This window comes from Arvicanthis niloticus, chromosome 28, assembly GCF_011762505.2.
Source record: "Arvicanthis niloticus isolate mArvNil1 chromosome 28, mArvNil1.pat.X, whole genome shotgun sequence".
Classification (NCBI taxonomy): Eukaryota; Metazoa; Chordata; class Mammalia; order Rodentia; family Muridae; genus Arvicanthis; species Arvicanthis niloticus.
Window position 1 is genome coordinate 26,510,055 of NC_133436.1, and position 27,923 is coordinate 26,537,977.

At 39.4% G+C, this 27,923-nt stretch overlaps 1 protein-coding gene across 1 annotated transcript in view; it reads right to left on the bottom strand.

Annotated features, from left to right (window-relative positions):
- Positions 1-495: 495 nt before the first annotated feature.
- Positions 496-27,923, bottom strand: part of Heca (hdc homolog, cell cycle regulator) — a 49,530-nt gene continuing 22,102 nt past the window's right edge. Inside the window, exons 2-4 of the mRNA XM_076926921.1 lie at positions 16,979-18,019; positions 6,366-6,520; positions 496-3,779 (exon numbers count right to left, since the gene is read on the bottom strand). Of these exons, the coding sequence (XP_076783036.1) occupies positions 3,615-3,779; positions 6,366-6,520; positions 16,979-18,019 (1,361 nt within the window). The 3' untranslated portion in view covers positions 496-3,614. The remainder of the gene's footprint in view (positions 3,780-6,365; positions 6,521-16,978; positions 18,020-27,923) is intronic.

The following is a 27,923-nucleotide window of genomic DNA, read 5'->3' on the forward strand; positions in this document are numbered from 1 at the left end:
TGATTTGTTATTATTTTTGCTGCAAAAGAAGCTTATGTGATACATGTGTGTAAGCAGTGAAGAATTTGTAATTATGGATCTCTCTCTCTCTCTCTCTCTCTCTCTCTCTCTCTCTCTCTCTCTCTCTCTCTCTCTCTCTCTCTCTCTCTCTCTCTCTCTCATCTATCATCTATGTGCAAGCACCAGAGCATACATGATCTGGTCAGAGGACAACTTTCTGGAGTTGTTTCTCTCCTTCTACCATGTGGGTTCTGGGGATCAAACTCAAGTTGTTAAGTTTGATAACAAGTACCTTTATCTGCAGAGCCATCTTGCTACCCTGGAATTTTTAGTTTTGATTAGTTGCAGTAGTACCTTTGGAAGAGTTTTCTGATTTTTTTTTTAACTCTGAGAATATCCTCACTTTTCTATTATCTTTTCTTACCAAAATACCCCATTTAAAAAAAAAAAAAAATTCCGACGAAATCTAGTAACAGATTAAAGCAAAGGTCAGTATTTGTTTCTAAAGTTTTATTATTCTTAATACACACCTTTCACATACAGAAACCTTCTAACATCACACATGATTCCATAATCCAAATGCTTCAATTTTATCAACATTCTTTAAGTATTTACATTGGCTTCCCTCAACAAAAGTGCAATCCAAGACATCTTGACAAGAAATCTTTATAGACAACAACATATTTTTGAGCTGGTTTTCATGATATCCGTTCATTATGTTCTCTTTTGATTATCTGAAAAACTAATGACGTCAACAAGGTATGAAGATGAACTCAGTTAGGCAGCATCCTGTCATGAGAACCACACCCTAAAGAAAAGTGCTTTCTCTTCACCTCTCCCCCAACTTCCAACTAAAATTACATAACTGATCAAGAATTTGAACAGAAAAATGAAAAAGGTTAGAAAATAGGCACAAAGCAACACTGGTATTGTAAGATGACATGAAGAACTCAGAAAGGTAGTCTTGGTAGTCCAGCAAGTTATAACTCAATCTGTTAAGTTTTAGCATTTAAACATATAATATTCTTTCTTCATGAGTTAATTTTTCCCAAAAGGTATGAAATTTTCTTTTACTTAAAAAAATGAACCCCTTTTACAAAAAGTAAAGGAAATCAAAGGATGTTGGAGAAGCCACAGTGCTTTCCATGTGATCAAGTGACCAGAGACAGCAGAGAGCTGAGACAGCCTGAAGAAAAATAATTAGCTTCTCTCAAAACTGAAGCAGTTTTACTTGCTCAAAGTATGGGACACTTTAAAAATAAATGACTAAAAATGTTAAAGTAGATAAAAATCACTTTACGTTATTAGTCAATTTGAAAACTATGAGTTATTGAACACTACTCATCAGAAACAGAAGTTAGATCTCCTAGGTGACTGATAACCTTTACTATCCCAACTACAACAGAAATGATGATCCTTCTTGACACAGTTCACTTCTAATCGATGTATTCAGGCAAAGATTGGTGAAAACATTAAGGTCAGCAGATTTCCAAAGTAAAATTTACCTTTATAGTGAGTATTGTATGCTTAATCATACATTACTCTCAAATCAGCCAAATTTTCCCTTCCAGACAAAAGTAAAATTAATGTACTAAAAGGCGAAAGGTATGTACTACAGTGCAGGCCTCGTGCTTCTCTTTTTATAAGACTACACATTTATAGTCCTCACTTTATCATCAACATAGCATCAAGTGCAAATGTTATGCAATTGAAATGAAGCCTCTTCATTTTAGGGGCAGAAAACAATCTAAGGAGCGAGAATAGAATGTGGCTTACAGCTCCACAGTGTCTTTTAATCTAAACAACTCACTGGGTACAATGAATAGATTGACTCTGGAACAATAATACAGTGAAATTGTACTACATCAACAGGTTAGAGAACAGCATTACAAGTATTTTATTTATTTTAAAAAATGAGAAACACGAAGACAAATACGAATCCAAATAGAAACTTACCAAAAATTTTGAGTGTACAACAGACTCATAGGGAAACAGCTAATTCATAATTACAGCTTTGTGTATCAGAGACAAATTTGCAAGTATTATGTCATACAGACTTTATATAATTGCATTAAACACCATCTGACCAATAATGATTTCTTCTTGTCCTAGGCAATTTTTTGCAGATGTGAAACTTCAAATCAACTAACTAGAAGTAACAAACAAACTGATGAAAAATATTCATCCAAAGATGAAGAGTTTTAGTTGTTGGTAAATGGGTTCCTTACTGCTACTGTTTCCAACAAATCACCAAGCAGTAGGATTTAAAACTCATCAGCAATAATGCTTAGACAATTTTGAAGAGAAACACCCCCTGTGTGTGTAAGGGGCATAAACCAAGAAAGTGGTATAGAATATTTACATGAATCCCAATTTGCCTAGTCATAAAATGATTACTTTTAGTATTCTTTTAATATATACTTCTGTATCATACTTGAAATTACCAAATTCCTTCATAAGAAGTAATTTTCTAATTCTAATTGTATAGGCCATGTTTTCAGCATATTTAAGTTTCCACATTCTAATTTCTGTATGTGACTTTGTTTTTAACCAACAGTAAGGGATCATGGGAATTTTTAGGATAATCTATTTTCAGATATACTCTTTTGCATTACTGCTTCCAAAACTGAACATACCTTTAAAAGAATAAAAACTATTCTTCATCGTTCTAACTAATTTCCCCTTCCTCCTTCAGATCAGCTCTGACTATGTGGCACTAGGTATACTGAAAAGGAAGTGTGGCATGGCGGTTTTGCAGCACAGCAGGCAGGCCAGAGGTTTACCTGCTAGATCTGCATACCAGGCAGCACTTCAGCAATGCAACCTGTAAGTGATGCCCATCAGAGCCACAGAGTGGACAGATTTGCTGTAGGTTCTCTGACCAACTCTAGAGATACAATGCAAATAACCAAATTCTGTCTTTCTACCCACTTGAGTGAGTGTGCATCATTTCCAAATTCACTTCACAAGACCTGTTAGATTCAGCTCACCTAGACAGCAACAGCTTTCATGTGTCATATAATTTGGATATTATTTTCAGTATGAAAACCGTTAAGTTACACAAATAGTCAAAGAAAGAGCACTCAGTTCTACTCTCAAATCACCTGTCAGTGGGAGTAAATTGCACCTCAACCTGTGCTGAAGAACAGAGTCTAGACAGCCTAATCCAGTATTGGCTATCCAGGCTCAGACGTACATTCACTTGTCATTTATTTTCCCCAAGACCCAGAGAACTAACAGTGAGTTTCACAAAAGCTAATGTATTAGTAAAAGCTCCCTCCCAACTCCTACCACACCTTTAGTTCAGCCACAGATTCCCACCCCTAAATGGCACCCATCCCTCCTACTACCTTAGAACTCCATCAGATATTCTACATGAGACCAAAACCCTACCAAAATCTGCACAATTTCCCATCTGGCCTCCAGTCTTACCCACACACTGATATTTGAAAATCAAGGGCAAGGGGCAGCCCCCATTTTAGTGGCACAAATATACAAAGTAAACTCTGCTTCAAATTAGAAAAGAAATTAATGTTACAGAATGTTCCCCTATAAAAGATACGTAGTAAAGTAATAATATCAATAAAATAGCTATTACTAAAGCAAAGCTTTCATCAATAAGCTTCGAGAACTTTGAAGGAGGAGAATGGCTTCACGAAATGGTAGTCCAGGTTCCCACAGTGTGGACACTGCTGGACATTGCTGTACTCAGAGAAGTACTGCATCCCGATCCGTACGTCGATCACAGGCTTGCCACAATGCTTGCAATTCAGACGGGCCTGGGGAAACAGACATCATAAACCACAATACCACTGGCTACACAGTATTAGTCAAAAGCCACCTAATCAAAATCCTGGGGACTGACTGAGATTCAGTGAAACATCTCCATTATTAGCAGATGCATATCTAAGATGCATATTCTGGCATTTATCATCAACCTTCTAAGGACTACAGTCTCCTAGTTTCTGTCTTAATATGAGGTGCCTATCAATGAGAAAATTCTAAATGGTACAACTTAAACATCACCAACAGAGTTACCTAACAGCAATCATTTACACCCTGGATTTTAATCAAGTGGTTAAAATGGCTCCCTATACCTAAATCTACATAAAAACTTTCCTGAAGAGTCCAGGTTTATTTCAAAAGCTCATATACACTTTCATTTGTCCTCTATATAGATGTAAAAATAAAATTTCTCTAAAATCTCCAAACAAAATGGGCACTCCAGGGAGGAGTGCTATGTGTATCTTGAGACTCTGGAACTCACGTGCACATGACATCTCTACCTGTGCCTGTGCCTCTAACAGCACAATCCTGGAGCACTTCAGCAATAGATCTGGAGTGAAGTGGATAGGCAGAAATTACGGATCTAACAGTGTTCATTTAGATCCTTCCTAAAAATGTGCTAACAAATTTGTCCTCAAGGCTTTCTTGTGAAGGAGCATAATCTGCATTTCAGATGATGAAAGGGGCACACAGTGATAAATACCAATCCCAAGAAAACAAAAAGCAGAGTAGCTGGGATCTAAACTAAGTGTGCTCCAAAGTGCACGCTTCACCTACATACACTATCTTTCTTTTTAACTACTTCATGCCTCTGAATCTTGAGTAAAGTTCTGTTACTCCTTTGTGATAACCAATTACTGCTTATTGTTGGTTCAGATTTATTTGAAGACTTTCTTGGATAACTTTGAGAACTGTCTACAACCTGTATCTTCACAGTAAGTATTTTTAATTATTTAATAATAATAAATAATAAATAGTAATCAAACAGGTTTTCTGTTTCACTTGAGGGCCAGAAAATATAATCTTGGCATATATCAGTTTAAGAATGAACATACCATGTAGACTAAAGGGCTAGTGGGCAGGAAGTCACTCTGTATTTCTCTCTGAAGATATGGAAATGTCATGGCTGTTAGATAACAAGTAGAAAGAACCCCAGAACAGAAATCACGTTTTAGTCAGAGCTGTGACATTTGTGTAGACCTGGGGAAAACTTTCAAAAACTTCAGTCATCCATCATAAGCATCCATTCAGAAAGCTGAATGAGCTCTTCAAGGTCCCATGCAATGCTAAGGTGCCATGAGTTTTAATGTGTCCCAAACCTTTGTTCACATCCTCACTTCCTTAAAAGGCTAACACTCCTGCTACATCATATATTTACACAGAAAAGGTTCCACCACCACTTCCTTTGGTTTCTCTCATGTTAGGAGTGGAAACAAAGGTACAGTGGTAACCATAAAGCATGACAGCGAGTAAGTGAAAGATTATGATGACTCATTTCAAGACTAATCTTGAATCTGGATACGTGGTCAGAACATCACAAGAACAGAAAACTAGTCAACCTTATCCAAAACCAAAAGATTTAAGAAGGCTGTCCACCTCGCTCACAAGCAGATTTCTCTTCTGCAAAACACTAGAATGGGCAAAAAATAGAACTACTGCCTTTGAAGTCAATAGCAACAGGTCATCTACTAATCAAACTAATACTAGAATATTTTTAAAAGTCAAATTACAATGGTAATGACACAAACTCCTATTGTAACCAAGAGTGTAAGACTCATTATTCATAAAGGACACAGGTTAACACAATGCCAGAAGAAAATGTCTCTGGTACCCAGAATCATCCACCAGGGAATTATTAACAAGTTCTTCCTCAAGCATCCTGAATAATAATAAACTCAGGGATTCCTCGGGAGTTTTATCTTTTAGGTTTCTTTTTCTTATTTAAAGGGCTGTTGTGTCAGCACCTCCTCCTTTCCTTTGGACATCTACATTTTAGGTGCTCCTACAAGTCAAGAAAGAATACTGCTGCTTCTAGCACTTTAGGGATTGTAAAGCTTTCTGGTCAACATCACATAAAAAGTGGGAGATGCTAGGGTTTTGCAAACATCTCACAGAAAGTATGCAAGAAGTACCTTTTTTTCTGTTCTAGGAAAAAACTTTGCTTTTCAGTTTAAATTAAAACCTTTTGTTGCAAATTTGTAGTACAATTGAATCTCACAAAATGGGAAAATTACAAGCAAACAAAACAAAAACTAAAGAAACCATACACAGTTATCTAAGCTCCAGATCACCTAACCAACTGCAGATACTCAAGCAGAGCACTTTCATGCTGTCTCAAATGGAAGCAACGTGTTTTGCTGTTTTTTTTTTTAAACAGATGAAATATACTCCAAATCTAACACCCTCTCATATGTGTGTGTGTGTGTGTGTGTGTGTGTGAATTCTTTCCTCTTAGAAGCACACCCTGACCAAGCCCTCACACACCTCATAGTCAAAGTGACCACAAAGCAGCCTTTAACCCTCTACGTTAACTTGGTGACAAAGTCCCAGAGCGTACCCTCACTTCAGCTGATACCAACCTGACAGCAGGGAGAGGCAGCCAGGATATCATAGGTGTACATGGTGCCCAGTTGGTGCCAGCTGCCATCCCATCGTGACTTGCACTTGATACAGATGATCTTGTGAACCCCTTCCAGGCAATCCACACATACTGCATACAGATGCATGAGTCTCCCTGCACACAGAAAACACAAGAGTGAAGGTGGCTAGGGTGGAGAGCAACTTTATCTTCAGTGGTGATAAAAAGCCCCCATCATCATCAAAAAGCAAACATTTTACTATTCGAGTAAATATTTTTACATATATATAGATAGATAGATAGAGAGAGAGAGAGAGAGAGAGAGAGAGAGAGAGAGACACAGACAGACAGACAGACAGACAGACAGACAGACAGTGCAACCTTTAGTTGGTCCTGTTAGGATAATATTGTTTGTCCATCCAGATCCAAACAACAAATCCACATGCTTATAACCAAATTGTAATCACGAAGATTCTCCTGAGTTTGTGTGTGACATACAGTGAACCAACAACATTGGTCTGATGAGCTGTAACCCACAAATTTCATCCAAAACTGTCTGTCTTGGTATCGTCAGCCCAGAATTTCACAAAAGCCACAATTATTATGTTAACAGTCCTCAATCCCAAAACTGCTCAGCTATCACCATAGCTAATTTAGGAACTAGAATTACATATTACTTGTGATACATTAGAAATTCAACATATTATTTACTGAGTTTTTAAAAGTCACAACTTCATCCCTTCACTGTTTATCCAAGACTTAATGTTTATAAAGGAAAGAGGTCATACAAATATATGAAAGGGAAAGGGTTCAAATAATTAGCATCCATGTCTAGGATCTTGCTTGGCAATATGTAACAGTAATACTGCTGAGAACAGGGAGCACTCTAGAACAGAGCGTGGTGGCTTCTTACTCAGAATGTGCTGCTATCTAATTCAGACTAAGGTTTTTTATCATTTACTTGCAAGGACAAGCTGAGTCTTCCTTTTCTACTGCAAAGATATCTAACTGTCTTTGAAGGGAACATTCTCATTACATTTGTTTACATGGCCCACTTCTTCCTTGCGAGGAGGAGCCACACTTCATTCATCCTTGTCAATTTGGTATCCAGCACAATGTCCACAGCATGAAAAGCTCTGTGTGTTGAGTGAATGGATGGAGCCTGGTAACAGCCAAGGACACTATAAACTGTGGGGTGGGGTCTCTACCAAAACTAGGAAAACTGGGAAAAGCTCCTTGCAATACCACCCACCTATGTTCTAAACCACTAAAGACAAGGTCTCATATGCCGTACCCACTGAGTTCTTGGGAGCATATCCAAAAGTCAATTTAATTATCTATGAGCAACTAGAACACTTCATTTCCAGTTTTCTCCTACAGTGCTCAGTGATAGATGCGGACTGCTAGTAGAAAATAACACCAGACACAGGAGGTGCTGGTAACAATGGCTGTGATGATGAAGACAAGGAACGTTCACTGTGCACTTACCAGGGTCTGCCCTGTGCTGTGTGAGTTCCATTCATCTTTCCATTTAACTCTCACTGCAACACTACAGAGGGCTCATTATTGTTATTCCCATTTCAAACAGGAGGGAAAATGCTTAAAGAGCCTGGGCAGCTTGGGACTGATTATAAAAAATAAATAAATAAGGAGCCAAAATTAGACTCAATTCATGTCTATCTTGACTCTCAACTTCCAGGCTAACAAACTTGTGGGAAGCCTGAGTTGGAACTTTTGTTTCAGGAATTGGTTTCCATTACTATTCCATAATGTCCTATAAAGAGAACTCCTGAGTCACAGAAAAGATTCTGTAAGCAACATCCTAGTGGCACAATCACATAGGATGCACAGCAGTAAAGAAGGCCATCAAGTCCCTCTTAACCAGACCAGTGTTACTTATAAAGACCAAATAAAACCATTTTCTGAATCAGAGAACAGGGTCTGGAGACGAAGCTGGGGATGGCCAGAAGGATTACGGGGTAGAGCAAAGGAGTAACAATAAATGAGCACAGGAACATCTCACCAACATATAATCATCTGTGAACTGTAGAATCCCGGGGCCTAGAATGTGGCCATCCTGTTAGAATTGGAAATGCTTTAAAAGTGTGGTTGGCATAAGAACTTACTATAAATAAGATCACCCAGACTTCTGAAGTACAGCAATACAAACACTGACCCATGACTAGTGCCTTATTTGTGGTACTGGTGACTTCTCTAGCATTCATTAAACCTCTTGACCACAGATTCTAAAACCAGCAGTTAGTTCTTGGTACCTCTGTAGAATGTACAGAGCACAGCCATTATCTGTATAGACTTACATACAAGTGTGTGTACAAGCATACAAGTAGTTTAAGCCTCTCAGATTTGCTTTTCTCCATCCTCTCTCTGATCAACACCTGAAAGATTTACTCTCGAGCACTACCACACAACTGCTTCCTCTTCTTTTCATTTCTAAGATTTAGCCACCAATGTTAAAAATAGTGTCTCACGTGATCACCAGAAATGCTTCTAACAGTGCTTGCTAGATACCTGCACAAGAAGTTGACGAGATATATACAAACGACCTCATCTTCTTTCCCATAAAACCAGGTATTTTTTCCAACCTTGTCTACTCCAGCCTGTAAAAATATCATTTATATCGTTTGGAAGCAAAGTGAATTGAAGAAGACCCTTCACTGTCACAGCCAAAGACTCCACATTTCCCACCAGCCTCCTGCAGACATCTCTTCCTTCTAGTTCCTACCACCTACAAACAGTAGTGTCTCATCTTCATGCATACAGATGTGACAAAATCTCAACTCTGTCTCCAGGTCACAAACTTTTTTTTTTTTAATGATTTAGATATTTTTGAGTTTTTTTTTCTTAAACATATTTTTAATTGGATGTTCTACTTATTTTTATTTCAGTTGTTATCCCCTTTCTCCATTTCCACCCCCCCCCCAAAGGAACTCCCTATCCTGTCCCCACTCCCACTGCTTCTATGAGGGTGTGCCCCCACCCATCTACCCACTCCCCCTCCCCACCCTCAAATTCCCCCACACTGGAGCATCCCTCCTTCACAGGACCCCTTCTCTCCCACCAACACATGACAAGGCCATCCTCCACAGCATATACAGCTGGAGCCATGGGTCCCTCCATGCATGTTCCCAGGCTGGCGGTTTAGACCCTGGAAGCTCTGCTTGGTTGGTATTGTTGCTTTTCCCAATAGGGCCAAAAAGCCCCTTCAGCTCCTTCAGTCTTCTAACTCCTTCATCGGGGACCCCATGATCAGTTCAATGGTTAGCTGCAAGCATCCGCTTCTGTATAGGTCAGTTTCTGGCAGAGCCTTCCTGGCATCCACAACAGTGTCTGTTTGTTGACTGCCCATGAGGTGGATCCCCAGGAAGGGCAGTCTCCAGACAGCCCCTCCTCTAGTCTCAGCTCCACAGCTTGTTTCTGTACTTGCTCCCTTGAGTATTTTGTTACTACTAAGAAGAACCAAAGCACCCATACTTTGGACTTCTTTCTTGAGCTTCATGTGGTCTGTGAGTTGTATCTTGTGTATTTCGAGCTTTTGGGCTAATATCCACTTATCAGTGAATGCATATCATGTGTGTTCTTATGTGATTGGGTTACCTCACTCAGGATGACACTTTCTAGTTCCATCCATTTGCCTAAGAATTTCATGAATTCATAGTTTTTAATACCTCAGTAGTACTCCACTGTATAAATGTACCACATTTTCTGTATCTATTCCTCTGTTGAAGGACATCTGGGTTCTTTCCAGCTTCTGGCTATAATAAATAAGGCTGCTATGAACATAGTGGGGCATGTGTCCTTGTTGTATGTTGGAGCATCTTTTGGGTATAAGCCCAGGAGTGGCATAACTGGGTTCTCAAGTAATACTATGTCCAATTTCCTGAGGAACCGCCAGACTGATTTCCAGAGTGGTTGTGCCAGCTTGCAATCCCAACAACAATGGAGGAGTGTTCCTCTTTCTCCACATCCTCACCAGCATCTGCTATCACCTGAGTTTTTGATCTTAGCCATTCTGACTGGTGTGAGGTGGAATCTCAGGGTTGTTTTGATTTGCATTTCCCTGATGACTAAGGATGTTGAACATTTCTTTAGGTGATTTTCAATCATTCGAGTTTCCTCAGTTGAGAATTCTTTGTTTAGCTCTGTACCCTATTTTTAAAATAGGGTTATTTGGTTGTCTGGAGTATAATTTCTTGAGTTCTTTGTATATATAAGCCCTCTATCAGATGTATGATTGGTAAAGATCTTTTCCCAATCTGTTAGTTGCTGCTTTGTCCTACTGACAGTGTCCTTTGCCTTACAGAAGCTTTGCAATTTTATGAGGTCCCATTTGTCAATTCCTGATCGTAGGGCATAAGCCATTGGTGTTCTATTCAGAAACTTTTCCTCTGTGCCCATGTGCTCAAGGCTTTTCTCCACTTTCTCTTCTATTAGTTTCAGTGTATCTGGTTTTATGTGGAGGTCCTTGATCTACTTGGACTTGAGCTTTGTACAAGAAGATAAGAATGGATCAATTTACATTCTTCTACATCCTGACCTCCAGTTGAACCAGCACCATTTGTTCAAAATGCTATTCCTCACCCCCCACTGGACGGTTTTAGCTCCTTTGTCAAAAGATCAAGTGACCATAGGTGTGTGGGTTCATTTCTGGCTCTTCAATTTTATTCCACTGATCTTCCTGCCTATCTCTGTATCAATACCATGCAGGTTTTAGCACTATTGCTCTGTAGTACAGCTTGAGGTCAGGGATGGTGATTCCCGAAGAAGATCTTTCATTGTTGAGAATAGTTTTCGCTATCCTGCATTTTTTTGTTATTCCAAATGAATCTGAAAATTGTTCTAACTCTGTGAAGAATTGAGTTGGAATTTTGATAGGGATTGCATTGAATCTGTAGATTGCTTTTGGCAAATGGCCATTTTTACTATATTAGTCCTACCAATCCAGGAGCATAGGAGATCTTTCCATCTTCTGAGATCTTCTTCAATTTCTTTCTTCAGAGATTTGAAGTTCTTATAATACAGATCTTTCACTTGCTTGGTTAGATTCACACCAAGGTATTTTATATTATTTGTGATTATTGTTAAGGGGGTCATTTCCCTAATTTCTTTCTCAGCCCGTTTATCCTCTGAGTAGAGGAAGGCTACTGATTTGTTTGAGTTAATTGTATATCCATCCAGGTTGCAAACTTTTCAAGCAGTTTTTTTTTTTATATATTAGTTACAGTATTTCTAATGCTGAAAACATAAATTCAAACTCATAAGAACATGGCAAAGGGCTTCTTTGGCTTGAAAGAAACACTGTCTACCCCTCACCTGCTCTCCACATCTCCTACTCCATCCTGCCTCCTGAAGAACCAAACCCAAGAACTGGCCCTTTCTTCCCTGGAAATCCCAGAATACTCAGAGTACAGGATGTACATAATATGCATGTATTATTTACTATTCAATGTGTGATGCTATTATTCAGTCTTGGGCTTATTACAGTTAAGTTACATAACTTACTACATAAAAAGCATTTTATATATTAAGATTATACACTGATGACCCCACCTAGCACATGTGCAAAGTTTGACTGACAGAAGATGGACTATCAGAAGATGGATGTTCAAATACATATGTCCATCACAAGTACCCTAATTCATTTCCATAAAGTATGGTACAAGTTTTAAGGTACATAAATAAAGGTGTTTCTTTCTGTTTCCCTTTAAAATTACTAGCAGTTTTGCTAAATAAGAAACAAAAACACAACTCCACCTCTAAAACACAGGAGGAAACCTAACTGCCATCTAACTGAATTTCTGCCTTTAGCCGTTCTCTTTCCTACAGTACAGTGAAACATTAGCACTCTTACTCCTAACAATACAGTTGTTTGCCCATTATCTAACACTATTCCATTCTACACTGAGGTCAGCTGTTTTGACTCTATAGCTGAAAAAAAAAAATCATATGGCATTTGTCTATCTGTACCTGGCCTATATCATTTAATTATGTCTTCCAGCTACATGGATTTGAGTAAGTTCAAGGTGAATCCTTACATGTTTCAAATGAGATGTAGTAGTAAAGAAATCAGAGAAAACAATATACGGTTTCCTCAAAAATACTAAAAAATAAGCCAGGAATGGTGGCTCACACCTTTAATCCTAGCACTCTGGAGGCAGAGCCAGGCTGATCTCTGAGGCTGAGGCCTTCTTGATCTATATATCAAGTTCCAGGCCAACCAAGGGCTACACTGTAAGACTCTGTTTCAAAAATAAATACATAAAAAATTATGAATTACCTAATAATAGGACATGTTTTGACTTGTATAATTAGAATTATACAATTCTTGACTTGTGTAACGAGAATTAATTAACATTACATGATCCGGAAGTCAAGTCAATACGTCAAAAGTACAAATACTCCCATATTCACTGCAGTATTACTCACAAAAGCTACGGAATCAAACTAAGAGTCCATTAAAAGATGAATGGACAGAAAAAATATTTTGTGTATATACATATACACACATATATAGCAAAAAATAAATTTATTCATACTTCCATTAAATAAATAAACAAACCTGAAGGAGTAATAATAAATAAACCAGGCACAGAAAGACCAATTAATACCATGATGCTCTTTATCCTATTCAAATTAGTGAAAGGAGATTAATTAGAGTTTAAGAGTATGGAGACATCTCAATTGTCATGCCAAATACCATTGGATTCATGTTAGTTCTAAAATTTACAGCGGTAGTCATTATAATTAGGAAAAAGTTTAATGACACTTGCAGTGTATTTGGCATAATTCTAACACCTCTCTGGATGTTTTAACAATACATAGGGAGCTTATGAGTTTCAAGAATGCTGCTCTGCTGAGCGTTGATGCGGTAGATACTGCTGATGAAATTACCCAGGGCCTGAGGTCAGTCTTTCTATTTTGGTCAAGCTTCATGAATGGCATATATAGCTTGATCATGCTAGCCCTTTTTGTCCAGGGAATACTTTTAAAAATTCCTGCCCATTGGGTTAATTCTTGTCTTTTAACAACATCAACATGTTGGCAGCCAAAGTTCATGGCTTGAACATGAAAACAGATCCCCAGACAGAGTTATTAAATTAATAGGCTGGGAAGCCAAGAACAAGTAAGATTCTGCACAGAGCCTTACCAACCTAAGACAGAAGTGCACTGCTTTGGATAATACATATTCCATGATGAGTAAGGTCATTCTTGTCAGAACAACCTAAGACAGGCTCAGTCTTGGTTATGAAATAAAAAAAGGGGAGAGGCAGAGAGCTTTTCGGGCTGCTTGGCAAGAATCTGACATGGGCCAAGGACAAGAAAATGGGCTGCTTGAGAGGAAAATGACATTGGCCAAGGCAAGAAAGTAGGCTTCAGGCAAAAATCTGACATTAGGCTAGAACAAAGAAGTAATTTCAGGCAGGAATCTAAATATTAATCTAGAACAAAGAAGTAATTTCAGACAGGAATGTAAATTTTAGGCTAGAACAAGGAAGTAGATTTCAGACATGAAAATGATTTGGGGCTAGGATAGGGAAGTTAGCTCAGATATTTTGGGCATCCCGATAAGCCCTTAAAAACAGTTATCACGGAGGATTCATGAAATTTTGTTTATTGTCTTGCTTTTCGTTGACTATTTGTGTTTATTGTCTTGTTTGTTCCTTGACTATTTGCATCTATTATATTGCTAGTTCCTCAACCTAGAACTGACCTAAATACTTGCATGTAATTAAAATGATATAAGAGCAAAAAGGAGGAGGAAGGATGGGATAGGGGGTTCTAGGGAGGGGAAATGGGGAAAAGAAATGACATCTGAAATATAAATAAATAAAATATCCAATAAAAAATACCACATAGTACAATGGTTACCTGTAGCTAGGTATGCGAGGCTGGGGAGGGTGGGAAGAGGCTAGATAATGGGCAAACATTATCTATATTGTTAGGAGTTAAGAGTGCTAATGTTTCACTGTACTGTAGTGACTATAGTTCATTATATGTTTTCCAAATAAGTAGGATTTTGAATGTTCTTATCATATAGATTATAAACATGAAGTGAATGGTATCTTCAGTGCCATAATCTTAGCATAATATAAACAGACACCAAAACATTACACTACAATCCATAAATATTTACAATTGTGGTTCAATTAGAAGAACAACTTTAAAAAAAAAAATCTCTAACCCAATAGATGATGAAAGTGGACATGGGTACCAGAGAACCCATTCCATCTGGGGCACCCGAAGCCAACCTGTCTATTGTCTGTTGGATGAGAAACCATCCTACCCAACCTTGAGAGGGTGTTAAGTCCCTTGAGGCCATTAGGCTTTGAGGAATTACACCTTGTAACAATACTGAGGGACTCCAGAGTATCACACAAAACACCCAAACAAAACCACTCCATAACTGCAACCTTTTTCTTATTCTGAAAGATAATAAAAGAAATTACATCTGAGAAACAGGAACGTTTCTTGTTTTTTTTTTTTTGGTGGCACATGCTTTTAATCCCACCATTTGGGAGGCCAGCCTGATCTACATAGTGTCTCAAAAACAAGCAAGCAAACAAACAAACAAAAGGTTCTGGAAATTCAAAATACTAGAAGAGAAATCTAAGGAAATGTTTAATTTCCAGAAGGTTTAACAGAGTAACATATAACAGATAAACACAGGATTTTCTCTCCCATCAAAAGGGGGTCAGAAATGTCAAATAAGAGGTAAAACGTCACATGAACAAGAGTTCCAGTAAGTGAAAAGAGATAAATTTATCAAAGTAGTAATATAAAAGAAAAGTTTCCCCAAAGTGAGGATCTAAGTGTATATATTCAATAATCCATGACAGCCCACAGTATATAAAGGTGGAGGGACTAAGAAACCACAGTATGGTAGGATTTGAGAACAGTAGAGATACTAAGGGAAAAGTCGAATCCTTTAAAGAGGACAGAGATTAGGGGTGAGAGATTAAGAATATCAGACTTCAAGACAGTAACAAGGTAAAATAGGAGACAGTGAAGAAACACTTCCTAAGTTTCCAATCGTAAACATGTATAATTTAAAAGACTGTATAACCAAGCTAGGTAACAACCAAATGTTAAGAATGAATGAAGGCATTCTCAAATATTCAATGTCTCAGCTTCTAAGTATGTCTGAGGGGAAAAAAAAATAAAGAAAAGAAAATATAGGTTATAAGACAAGACTTAAGCATGAGAAATAAAAGCTTTCATTCCTTCAAGTCCAGCAGGTCCTGAGTTCTTCTTCAGGGCAGAATAGAGAGAGCAAGGAGATGAAAGCCTTCAGAAGCCACGTTTACAGAAGAAAAAAACTTCAAAAAAATGTTAAGTGTGTAGAAATGCTTTCGAAAAGTGGTTTACAAAGCTGCTAGATGAGAGCAACTGCCCAAGTTAAAACAAAAAATAAATATACCACTCTCAGGCACTTGAACCTTCAGACACTAAACCAACAGTTAGTTCTCAATAATAAATCTTCCCAGGACTGTGACTCTGCACCAAGCCTGGGTTACAGAGTGAGATCTCTGCCTCCAGAAACCAAAACAAAAAATGCATGGCAAGGGAAGAAACGAATTTCTTCCATTTTAAAAAGTCTCCCTTCAAGACTGTTTCTAACATGGGAAAAATATGTATGTATATACATATATATACACATACATATATATACACACACATATATGTGTGTGTGTGTATGTATGTATGTTCAGCACCATTAACATGCAGCAGAAACACTAGAGATTTCCAAAGGAGAGAGATACATAGTCATCCATCTTATATTCCAGTCTTATCAAAAGATATAGTACCTAAAACTGGAGAATTAAGATAACTGTATTCAAAATCCTGATGTCAAAAGAATCACTTAGCATTTCAATGTTTGGCTCTGGAGGTGGAAACATCAGGGTTTGGTGGGAAGAAGACAGGAGTCATTTTTTTCTGACACTGTAGCATACTGTTAAAATTAGAAACTATTATATGCATGCATCTCTTCTTTGGAAGTTCAACAGTTTTAACTTCACACCTGTACTGCCCAACTCCTTGCTATTTAAATTATGGCTAAAAAGTGCCCAAGTGTTTGCCATACATATAAGCTAATCACTACTGTCCCCCAACCAAGGGCATGCATGGGCTTCAATCATCCCCCATTTTCCTTTTGATGCTATCAATGTTCTCATCTTTCACAATTTTAAATTTAACTAATATGAAGTCATACTGGCCCTTCTTGTTTCCTCATTTCCCTGATTACAAGGATCACAGCCTGCTGGGCACATTAAAGGTTTCAAACTATTTCACAGCAAAGAGAAAAATGTAATTCCTTCTCTAAATTTTTATCCAGTTGTGAAAAGCTAAACATTAGCTATCCTTTCATCAATTAGCACAGAACAAGGACATAAAATTGTACCCAGTACAGTGAGATCAGAGTACAAAAGCCACCAGCCACTGGGAGAAGCTGAAATACTCATGTTACCTATTTAGTCCCTGGCTAGAATAAAAACATGTCAGTTATAATTAAATAAAGTAAAAATATAGTTCCATCTTGTTTGCTTTTTGAGTTTTAACAAACAGAAACGAGGCAAGGTGAATCAACACCTATACCTTGAAGGTGACAAGGAACATCGTATTCAATCTCATCATGTCTTGAGGGGCTTAAGAACAGAGTTCCATCCACCAGAGGGAACTGTTCAAACACAGGGAGTGCCCGGTGGCACAAAGCACAGTTTACAACGTTTCTGTGGCTGGCACTGAGGGCTGCAAGAATGAACTTCCGTAGATCTTCGCCTTGGCCTACTTGGGCATCATCTTCCATCCGAACATGGAAGGTGTTTAGTTTATGCCTGGGGATGTGAGTGAGAAGTTCAGAGAGGTCCAGTCGCCGCAGAAACTGTACAGGGGTGTCAAAGTGTCCTGCCCTGTGTACAGACAGACCAGCCGAACTGTAATCAAAGTGGGCATTTCTGAATACGTGGCCTCCTGGCATGGCCTTTTTGTGAGGCTCAAGATGAATGGCATTCTTTAAGAATTCCCCAAGGTATCTGGAGGAGCGGGGACCACTAAAGTGGGCTGGGGAGAGGATAGAGTAGCCCGTGGGTGGGGACTGGCCAGGGGAGCCACAAGGGGAACGGGCCCCATAGGCTGCAGAACTGACTGTCTTTTCCTGGGAGTTCTGCCTGTCCATGGAATGCCGCCGAGGAAGGTCATGGTTCAGGCCTTTCTGGGGCTTGTTAAGGGGCCTGCATTTTTTTGTCTCCTCCCCGGCCTCCCCTGGAGGCCTTGCTATGTTCTTCTCTGACCCAGACTTCTTCTTTTTTTCATCTTGCATTCGCTTTACCTGATACCAGTCTGTGTCCTTTTTTAAGTGGCCCTGCCCACAGCGGCAGGAACAGAAGCGGAAAGCCAGGTCATAGCCCTTCTTAGTCCACATGTTCTGGCGGCACTGCTTCTCATTCCAGCTACGGGCCCTGCCAATGCAGTTGAACTGCACCAAGATGCTGCTCTCCCACTCGTAGAAGCACTGAAGATGCATCCAGGTGCTACAGGGGCAGTGCTCATTGTTGCACACCACCTTCTGATAGTCATCCTTCTCCAGGTCCACTGGTCTCCCAAAGCTGCAGATCAGGGGCGTGGCACAAGGAGCTTCTGAAAGACGAATAAAAAGAAAGATTCAGCAAAGGATACAAGGACTCCAGAGGGCATCCATCTGTCCCATTCATGCAAGTTACAATTCCTCTGGAACAAACACCAGGGAAATTTAGAAACATCCATTATTTTCTTCTGATATGATGCTGTCCCAAATAAATTTATTTTCTATTATTAATTATTTGCTGAAAAACATACTGGTAAATTCCAAGAAGTCCAAATTCTTCATAGTTCAACTGTGTGTCCAGCTTTACAACAGTGTGGCATAAAGTTTTCTCAAGACGGGGTATGATGACAGTATCGGCGTTCCTGTAAAAACGAGTCACTGCAAGGCAACTAGGAATTAATATGTAGCTACTACACCAACCAGTTCTGGTGTCATCTTCAAAAGGGCCCTCAAAATGCTTTATCACCAGAGGTTTTCGATACCATCTGTCCTGAATAGCAGATAACATTGAGAAAATAGACCAGCCTCATCTTAACTCTTTTTCTAGAGACACCAGATACTAAGTACAGGATGTCTGGTCAGACTGCTGGCCTATACAAAATTCCAGTTGACAAAGAAAACAACCATTCTCTTAAAGCATACAGAAGAAAACAACAAAGAGGCATTTCTGAAGTCTTATAATGTCACCCACACACAGTCCAAACAGCTATGCAGATTCCCATGATTGAAAAAAACATAATACTCAAAGCAAGCCCATTTCTGAAAAGGTAAATGTGTGCATGGAGACTGACAGGCACTGGATTCTTACAGCTTCTCAGCATCAATCTAGTATCTGAGCTTAAAATATATATTTTAAAATGTAAATAAGACCTGTGATAGAAACACTAAACAAGATCAGTAGTTACCAGGGAAGCGAAGAAGAGAAGGATGAACGTGCTTCTAGGACAGTATATCTACTCTGTATGATACTGTGACAGAAACTGCATATCACCACACACTTGTCAAAATCCACAGCACATAAATGCCATCAGGGAACCCTAAAAGTAAGCTATAGAATTGAGTGTTACTATGTATTGTTTTTTGTTTGTTTTTTTGGTTTTTTTTTTTTTTTTTTTTTAGTTTTTCGAGACAGGGTTTTTCTGTGTAGCCCTGGCTGTCCTGGAACTCACTCTGTAGACTAGGCTGGCCTCGAACTCAGAAATCCGCCTGCCTCTGCCTCCCAAGTGCTGGGATCAAAGGCCTGCGCCACCACAGCCCGGCGAGTGTTACTATGTATCAACACAGGTTCAGAGCCTAATTTTACAAAACCTACTGACAGTGGTATGAGAGGCTCCATTTGGGAGTGATATAAGGACTATATACACATTCACTGTATTTTCATTTTTTTCTACAATCTGAAAAAATAAATATTATTTTTTAAAGTGGGGAAGAGGAGAATAGGTAAGTCTAAATTCCAAGAAATACTAACTCTGAAAAAGTAGGCTGGTTATTTTATTTTTATAAATAAGTAATATATATATATATATATATATATATATATATATATATATATATGTATGTATGTGTGTATACATATACATATCATATATATATACATACATATGTATGAATCTGTATGTATATATCTATATACATATATACAGACACACTTATATTTAAATAATTGGTAGGTTATAATTTTGGTGAGAAATATGCACATGCTTAGAATTACATTCTTACAGAGTTAACAGTACCTGCATGTAAGGCTTACTGATGTTGTTCTTATATTAATGTAACTGTTACTATATAGCTTATGGCATAGCTATTTATTAAAGAAGCTTTGGATGGCAATAGCTGAAGGTCTCAACAAGAAATAGTAAATGAGCAAAATGTATATTCAAACTGGGAAAGTAAGAGCCTAGCAGGGCAAGAACAGACCAGATATAGTTCTGGCCATTCAATACCACAGGCACAAACTAACAGCTGCCACTTATGTGGGCAGAGACTAAGTGTGATTACCTGCCCAGAAAAGACCAGGACACAACAAGCCAATAGCTTCCCCAATTGCTCTCTTTGCACTTCTATAATTTTCAATATAATTCATTACATTCCCGTCTGCATTTCTATGCTGTTCCTCTTTTTGCTTCCCACTCTTCCATATGACTACTAACTGGAACTAGTGGTCAGCATTTCTTTCTTCACTTCCCCAAGTAGAAACTAAAAGCAAAATTTGCTATTCCTTAACAAGGGCATTTCTGGCATTTGGACAATTCTTTGCGGAATGTGACTGTCCAGTGCATTACAGGAAGTGAGCATCAGTGGACCCTGAGCATTTGACCTGTATAACCCTGCCACCTTAACTTCCTATGAACAACAATGATCTGACCAACTCCCCTATTTGGGGCATAATAAACACGAAGTACCTGTGAGGTGGAGAAAGATGAATATGACCAGCGCTTAAGAGAGTACAAATATAAGAGTACAGATGGAATCACATACCGAGAAATGCTGGTTTGTGGGGAGCCGTCAGAAGGTGACTATCATCCTTGCAGCCATCTTGAGCCATATGCCCTGACAAGAGACTTGATTACATCAGCTTACAACAGCTGAGCACACTCTGATAACATCTTGCTTTAGATACCCAGGATTTTCCCTTGGGTGTGTGAGACATAAAGGTGTGTAACTTAAGGGCGTGACTTAGAGATCAGATTTAGAGACAAGACCTAAGGGCATGACTTAAAGGTGTGACCTTAAGGCGTGGCTTAGAAGTGAGACATAAAGGGCAGAGGCAGACAGAAGAGTTCAGTACAACTTGGAATAGGAATTAGGCGTTGAGGAAGAAGATTATTAGGTATTAGGCACTTAACATTTGGAAAAAGAAGCTTGGAACTTGGAGGCAGTAGGGACTAGGAACTAGGGATTAGGAACTCAAGACTTGGGGCTTGGAGAGAAGAGGGGAGACTGAAGAATAAACGGGATTGAATCACACTCTGTCTGGTCTCCATTCTTCAAGTCCGTCCTCACTCTCTCTCTTGCTGAACCCCGACCCACAGACTGGAGCTGCTTGGGGCAGTGCAGGCTCTAACAACTTAGCCCCCAAGGCTTTTGGCAGTGCGGGTTCCAACACTGACAGAGCGGCCCGTGACATTTTGGTCCCCAAGCATGGGGCAGCTCGGGCCACAACATTGATTAAATTCCTGGGACCCAAGAGACATTCAAGGAGAATATGAAACACAAACATAAACAAGAGATTGGGAAGAGAATCATGGCATAAAGTACTAACACCAAGAATAATACAAGAGAGTCTTCTATAGAGAACAGTAAGATAGAAACAGAAGTCACTAGAAGACAAGTCAAGAGAGAATCATGTCAAATGGGAAATGTTTAAAAATGGAGGTTAGTGTTATGTCCTTGAACTACTGACAATTTGGGGATTAGATAATTCCTGAGGTAGGAGCTATCCAGTGCTTTACAAAGTATCTAGCTACATTCTTGCCTTCTACCCAATGGTTACCAATAGTATCCTTTCTCTCAAATTTAATTCCCAGAATGCCTGCAGACATTTCCAAATATTCCTTGTAAGGCAAAATGACTGAAAACTACTAGAAAGATAAGGGCAAAAAGCTCACAGAATGAGCAATGAATCAAGCACTGCCATCTCTGTGAGAGCTGTTTTTCTAGTGCATGAGGCAATGGTAAGCAAATGGTGTGCAAGATGAAAAGGTAGCTACTATGTGTCTGTAACTCTCTGGGAAACTTTCGAGTGTAGCCAGGAAGGGAGGAAAGGAGAATGGGAATGCAACAGAGGACAGCCAAGGCTGAGATCAGAGCATTTTCTAGAAACTTAAGACAACTCAGCATCTTGAAAACATAACACAGGAAATAAATCACCAACTTCCTTAGAAACACAACCTCACCACTGCCCAATGAATAACTAGCACAACTTCCCACCACTTTCAATGGCACAGGTGGACATACTTTTAAAGCCTGTGCAAATACTAGCTGTGATTCCTGCATTCCAAATCTCCTTCAGAGTGAGATGCCAGGGCCTCAGCAAAACAGCCCCAAATGACTACTGTGAGTTCTCCATCTGCCTCCTAGGAGTCTAAATCCTTCATCCTCATTTGTACAGATCCCATTTTATTTATGAGAGTAATTCATAGCATTAATTCTACCATCAGAATGTCTGCATACCACTACCATTTACAGTGTTCAACCTTCCTAATGCTGCAACCCTTTAATCTTCAGGAAGTGGTGACCCCCATCCATAAAATTAGTTTAATTGCTACTTCATAATTGTAGTTTTGCTATTATGAACTGTAATTTAAATATGTGTTTCTGATGGTCTTAAGTGATCCCTGTGAAAGGGTTGTTCAACCTCCAAAGGTGTCATGATTTACAAGCTTGGACAAGTTACTTCTTTTCTTGTCAGTTTCTTCTGTGGAAAATGTAGATAAAAATACTTTAGTTATTAATGATAAAAAATTCACACATATACACACAGTGCTTAGAACAGAAAAGGTATGACATCTATGAAACCTTAGGTCCTCCTGCCCACTGCTTCAAAGACTACCTTCACACACCTACTATACCACCTGACCCTGGCCTATTACAATCGGGAGCTAAATAAAGTTGTATCAAGACACCGCCATGTAAAACACATACATGACAAAAGCAGAAGGAAGAAAGCTGTACTCCTAAATGGAAAAAGACCCAACTATACTGAAGTACACTGAAAAAAAAGTATACAAATGGTTCATACTGAGTAACTATAATCATTTGAACTATGTTCTTGAAAATGTTAGTCAATTAAAGTTCAGTTGCAGTGCCAGCCAACCAGAGCTCCCCAGGGTCTAAACCACCAGCCTGGGAGCACAAAGGGAGGCACCCATGACTTCAGCTGTATACTTAGGGGAGGATGGCCTTGTAGGGCATGGGTGGGAGAGAAGATCCCTGGTCCCATGAAGGCTGAACACCGAGGAATTAGAGAGGGGGAGAGGGGGTAGGTGGGGGCACACCCTTGTGGAGGCAGGAGGGGGGGACAGGATAGGGGGTTCCTGGGTGGTAGGGGGAATGGGGTGAGGAGATAAAATCTGAAATGTATTTTAAAGAAATAAAATTAAATAAATAAATAAATAAAGTTCAGTTGCTTTAATCTTCAATTCTTCAGGGGGACAACCTTAAATAGCATATCTTGGAAATGTAATAATAATAACAACAACAACTAAGACATATGAACCCATAATTAACTAAGGGAGGCTACTGATCTCTTCATTCACAATATTTATAATGTAAATCCTGAAGTCCATTTGCCTTAAAAAAAATGACTAAGGTAAACTAAGAAGAAATTCTATTTAGATCATTTCCAAAAAGCAGCAGATACACTTAAATCTGAATATTAAGCAACTCTTATCTAACAGACCCTTGAAGCTGGACAAACAAGCAAACTGTATTAAGAGCTCTAGGGCTGGAGAGATGGCTCAGACTTTAAGACCATTGGCTGGTCTTCAAAGGTCCTGAGTTCAATTCCCAAAAACCACATGGTTGTGGGGAGCCGACAGAAGGCGATTATCATCCTTGCAGCCATTTTGAGCCTTATACCCTGACAAGAGACTTGATTACAATAGCCTACAACAGCTGAGCACACTCTGATAACATCTTGCTTTAGATACCCAGGATCTTCCCTTGGGTGTGTGAGACTTAAAAGTGTGTGGCTTAAGGGCATGACTTAGAGATCAGATTTAGAGACAAGACCTAAGGGCATGACTTAAAGGTGTGACCTTAAGGCGTGGCTTAGAAATGAGACATATAAAAGGTGAAAGGCAGGCAGAAGAAATCAGTAGGAATTAGGCATTGAGGAAGAAGACACTTGGACTAGAGAACTTGGAAGAAGAATTATTATTAGGTATTAGGCACTTGGAACTTGGAGGAAGAACTTGGAATTAGACAGTAGGCACTTAACACTTGGAAAAAAGAAGCTTGGAACTTGGAGGCAGTAGGGACTAGGAACTAGGGACTAGGAACTCAAAACTTGGGGCTTGGAGAGAAGAGGGGAGACTGAAGAATAAACGGGATTGAATCACACTCTGTCTGGTCTCCATTCTTCAAGTCCATCCTCACTCTCTCTCTCTTGCTGAACCCCGACCCACAGACTGGAGCTGCTTGGGGCAGTGCAGGTTCTAACAACTTAGCCCCCAAGGCTTTTGGCAGTGCGGGTTCCAACACTGACAGAGCAGCCCGTGACATTTTGGTCCCCAAGTGTGGGGTAGCACAGTTCTCAACATTTTTGGCACCCAAGGTGGGGCAGCTCGGGCCACAACACACGGTGGCTCACAACCATCTATAATGAGATCTGATGCCCTCTTCTGGTGTGTCTGAAGAAATCAACAGTGTAGTCATACACATTAAATAAATAAATCTTATTTTTTAAAAAAGAGCTCTAATACAGCTACATGGAAGGAAGACACAAGAAACTCATAGCTCTGCCAACATCTCCCTGTACCTTTAACACCATCACTCACCACAGCAAGTCTCACCTGCTTTCTGCCTCCACATTTCTAAGTGGAAAGGCCATGCTACAGTGTGGGCATAGTTGGATACTCCCCATATATTCATGTGTTGGTCCCCATTATGGCAATGTGACAGGGTATGGATCTTTACAGGGTGGATCCTGAGGGGAACTGTGCCCTTGAAAGGACACTCTTAGTCTCTTGGAGCAAGAGTATGATGACTGAGTTGCTCTCTTTCTTGCTTTTGTCTTCAATTAGTTAGGAATACTTCTGAAATGCAATCCTAGTAATCTGGCTAAGTAAAGACCTGTTCCTGTACTACAGCCATACAGAGCCCGGATAGAACTAGACCCATACACACATAATGCTCTGGAACCTCCAAACCTATGAGTAAATAAACTCTTCATAATATCCTGCCTCAGGTATTTCATTATAGCAATGAAAGGCTGACAAATATAGGCCAGCACTCCACCTTGCCAGTTCATGTTTACATATCAGCCTTTGTAATGTGGCCTTGTACCTAGGCTGCAAAAACAAATACAAAGTCAAGAGGTTGCTTAATATTGAATAATACAAGCAATAGACACCTCACTCTGCAACACACCTCCAACCCCAGAGTGAAGATGGGAGGAAGGCAGGAGATTAAGCAATAGGATGATTAGAAATGATAAAAGAAAGAGCACACTGGGAACAGCACAGGAACTTCTGTTTATGCCCTATCCTCTCATGCAGTCTCTCCTTCCACTGACCACACTGGACAGTAAACAGAGATGAGTAAAAAAAGATGGTATGTATGTGCTAATTCTGCTGCTGACCTACAATGAGCCATTCATCACCTGTGAGGATAAAAACACCTAATTACTCATCTCAGATGTATATAGCCTTTATAAACTGCAAAGTTCCATTATATTATGTATTGCTTTCAACTACTTCTACCATAATATTATACCTTGTGGCTAGCTCTCCAACTAAATGCAATCTGCCCCATTATTACTATTTCCCACTTTTCTGTTTTGGATATGCTATACAGTAAGAGCTTAGAAATTAAGTGAGTAGGTAATGCTACACTCTTCACTTTCTAACCAAAACATCTAGAAACAGATTCTGTGACTCTAAGAAAACAGCACCAACAGATTCCAAATCATATCTACAATAAATTAGTTGTATTATAAAATCCCTAACTCTTTTATTGTGTTGCTGTTCCACTATGTAGTCCCAGCTGTCTTGAACTTGCTACATAGACCAAAGCAGGCCTCAAATTCAAGAGATCAGCCTGCCTTTGCAGAAACTGAAATAAAGGCGCCACCTAAAATCCGTAATTCTTAAGAGAACAGCAGTCCCACAAAGATATGAGATGAACTAACCAGACACATCTAGAAACCTTAAGTAAAGAAGAAAAACTCTACATTCAGTAAAAGCAAGCATCACAGCCATCCCCTGAAATATTAAATCATGATAATATCACAAGTGATACTGAAAATGTCCTTGTACACAGTCAGCAATGTTAAAAAAAAAAAAAAATCTACAGAGCTAAGGAAACAGCTCAGCTAGTAAGGTGCCTAAGGTCACCCACATGTGCATGACTTTGAATCCCCAGCACCATCATAAATGCCAGGTGCAGTGTCCTCATCTGTAAGCCCAGTACTGGAGCAGAGAGGGAGACGGGCAGTTTGCTAGAGCTTGCTGGCTAGCCAATCTAGATAATCAGTCCCACCTTTAGTGGAACACCATCTTAAAAGATAAAGTGGACACTGGTAGAGGCTCCCAAGGTCAACTTCTGGCTTTCACATGTGCACTGGAACATACATACAAACATGTATACAAATGTACCACACACACACTGCATACATCACTCATCCTGCCCCTCCAAATATATACAACAAAATCATGTATATAAACCTTGCAGGACTGGTTTTCACGGGTTTATCCTCAAGTATTCAGGGCTAAGATTCTTCTTCCCCATACTCAAGAGAAAATATGCAATTTTTTCTTATAAAATCTTGCCCATTCTGAACAAAACTCAGAAGTTTCAAGAAACAACAAAGGAACAGGGCTAAGGTTACTTGGCAATCTGTCAACTCTCTTCATCCTATGCACTGGTTCTACTTCAGGCCTAACAACTTTTTAAAGGGTCTGGTAAACTACAAATGCAAAGAACAGCTGGCTGTTCACCCCAAACACATACATCTACAACACAACTCCTCCATCTAAGGATTGGGAACACCATGGAGAATATCAGGGGCAAAAGAGCCAATGGACCAAGATATGTGCTGCAAGATAGTGTCTTCTATTCTTGACAGGGAGCCTGTACCCATGAAATCTCAACAATATGGTCATTAAAACAAAACCTATATAATTACAATACTAGCTAACATGCCAATATTGCTGAGAGAAATCTCACAAGGCCCACTTTTGAATGATGGGCTTTAGGCAATCAATGGCAGCTGAGAGAGAATCAGTCTTCTCTAGGCACAAGCCTCCTAATAAATTTAACTAAGCCCTAAATACATATGCACCGGAGCAACACTAAATGGACTCGGCAGTTGTGTATATATGCATATATACATAAACATATACATAACAATAATTAAAGAGGTGGTCATGAACTTGAGAGGGAGCAGGGGCCACACAGAAGGAACTGGAGGGAGAGAAGCAGGGGTAGAAATGATAACGTATTCATGCATGAATTCTCAAAAAATAAAAAATTTAAATTTAAAACAATAAAGAATAGTCATTTGCTGCTCACCTATAAGGTACTCTGTTTACAGGATTTTAACTATAAAAGTGAGTTCTCGCCATTCCTCTTAAAACAATTTCAAGTATTCTACACATACTGAGAGTTTGGTAGGGCTGGGTCAGGAAGATAGATCATCTGACTTTATAAAAACTTTCCAGACCTCTGAAGTCTGTAGAGGAGACAAGGTCTTACCTAAGCTTGTAAATCTGTGACTAGGAAAATGCAGTAGGTATGTAATAAATGTTTTGTTGATGGAAAGAATGGACCAAGCAGATGTAATACTGTAGCTGAAGTGCTGGTGAACAGAGATAGGAAGGTGGGACAGATATACCCAGCCTTTTTTTGTCACCTCACTTCCTCAAACAACAACTATGTGCCCAGACTTGTGTACTCAGGACACCAAGTATGAACTTCAGAATTTCTGAACAACCTATTGTGGGGCCATGAAAGGAAGGCTTGGTTTTTGGTAGCACGCTGGCTGGAAACAGCTGGAGACCCAACAGGTGTCCATGCCTGCAAGGGATGGCACATACTTCTCTGCGCTCCTAGACTCCAGGTTCCCAACATCTACAACCTCCATTCGATCTGCACCATTCAGTCATGTAGGGCAACGCCCCTACCAGCCCCTCCACAGGTAGAGGGCATGACTGCAGGTCTCAGAGCCTTGAGAGATTTCCATATTAATGAGATACCTAAAGGCCAGAGGGCGTAGCCAATTAAGTATTCTTTTCC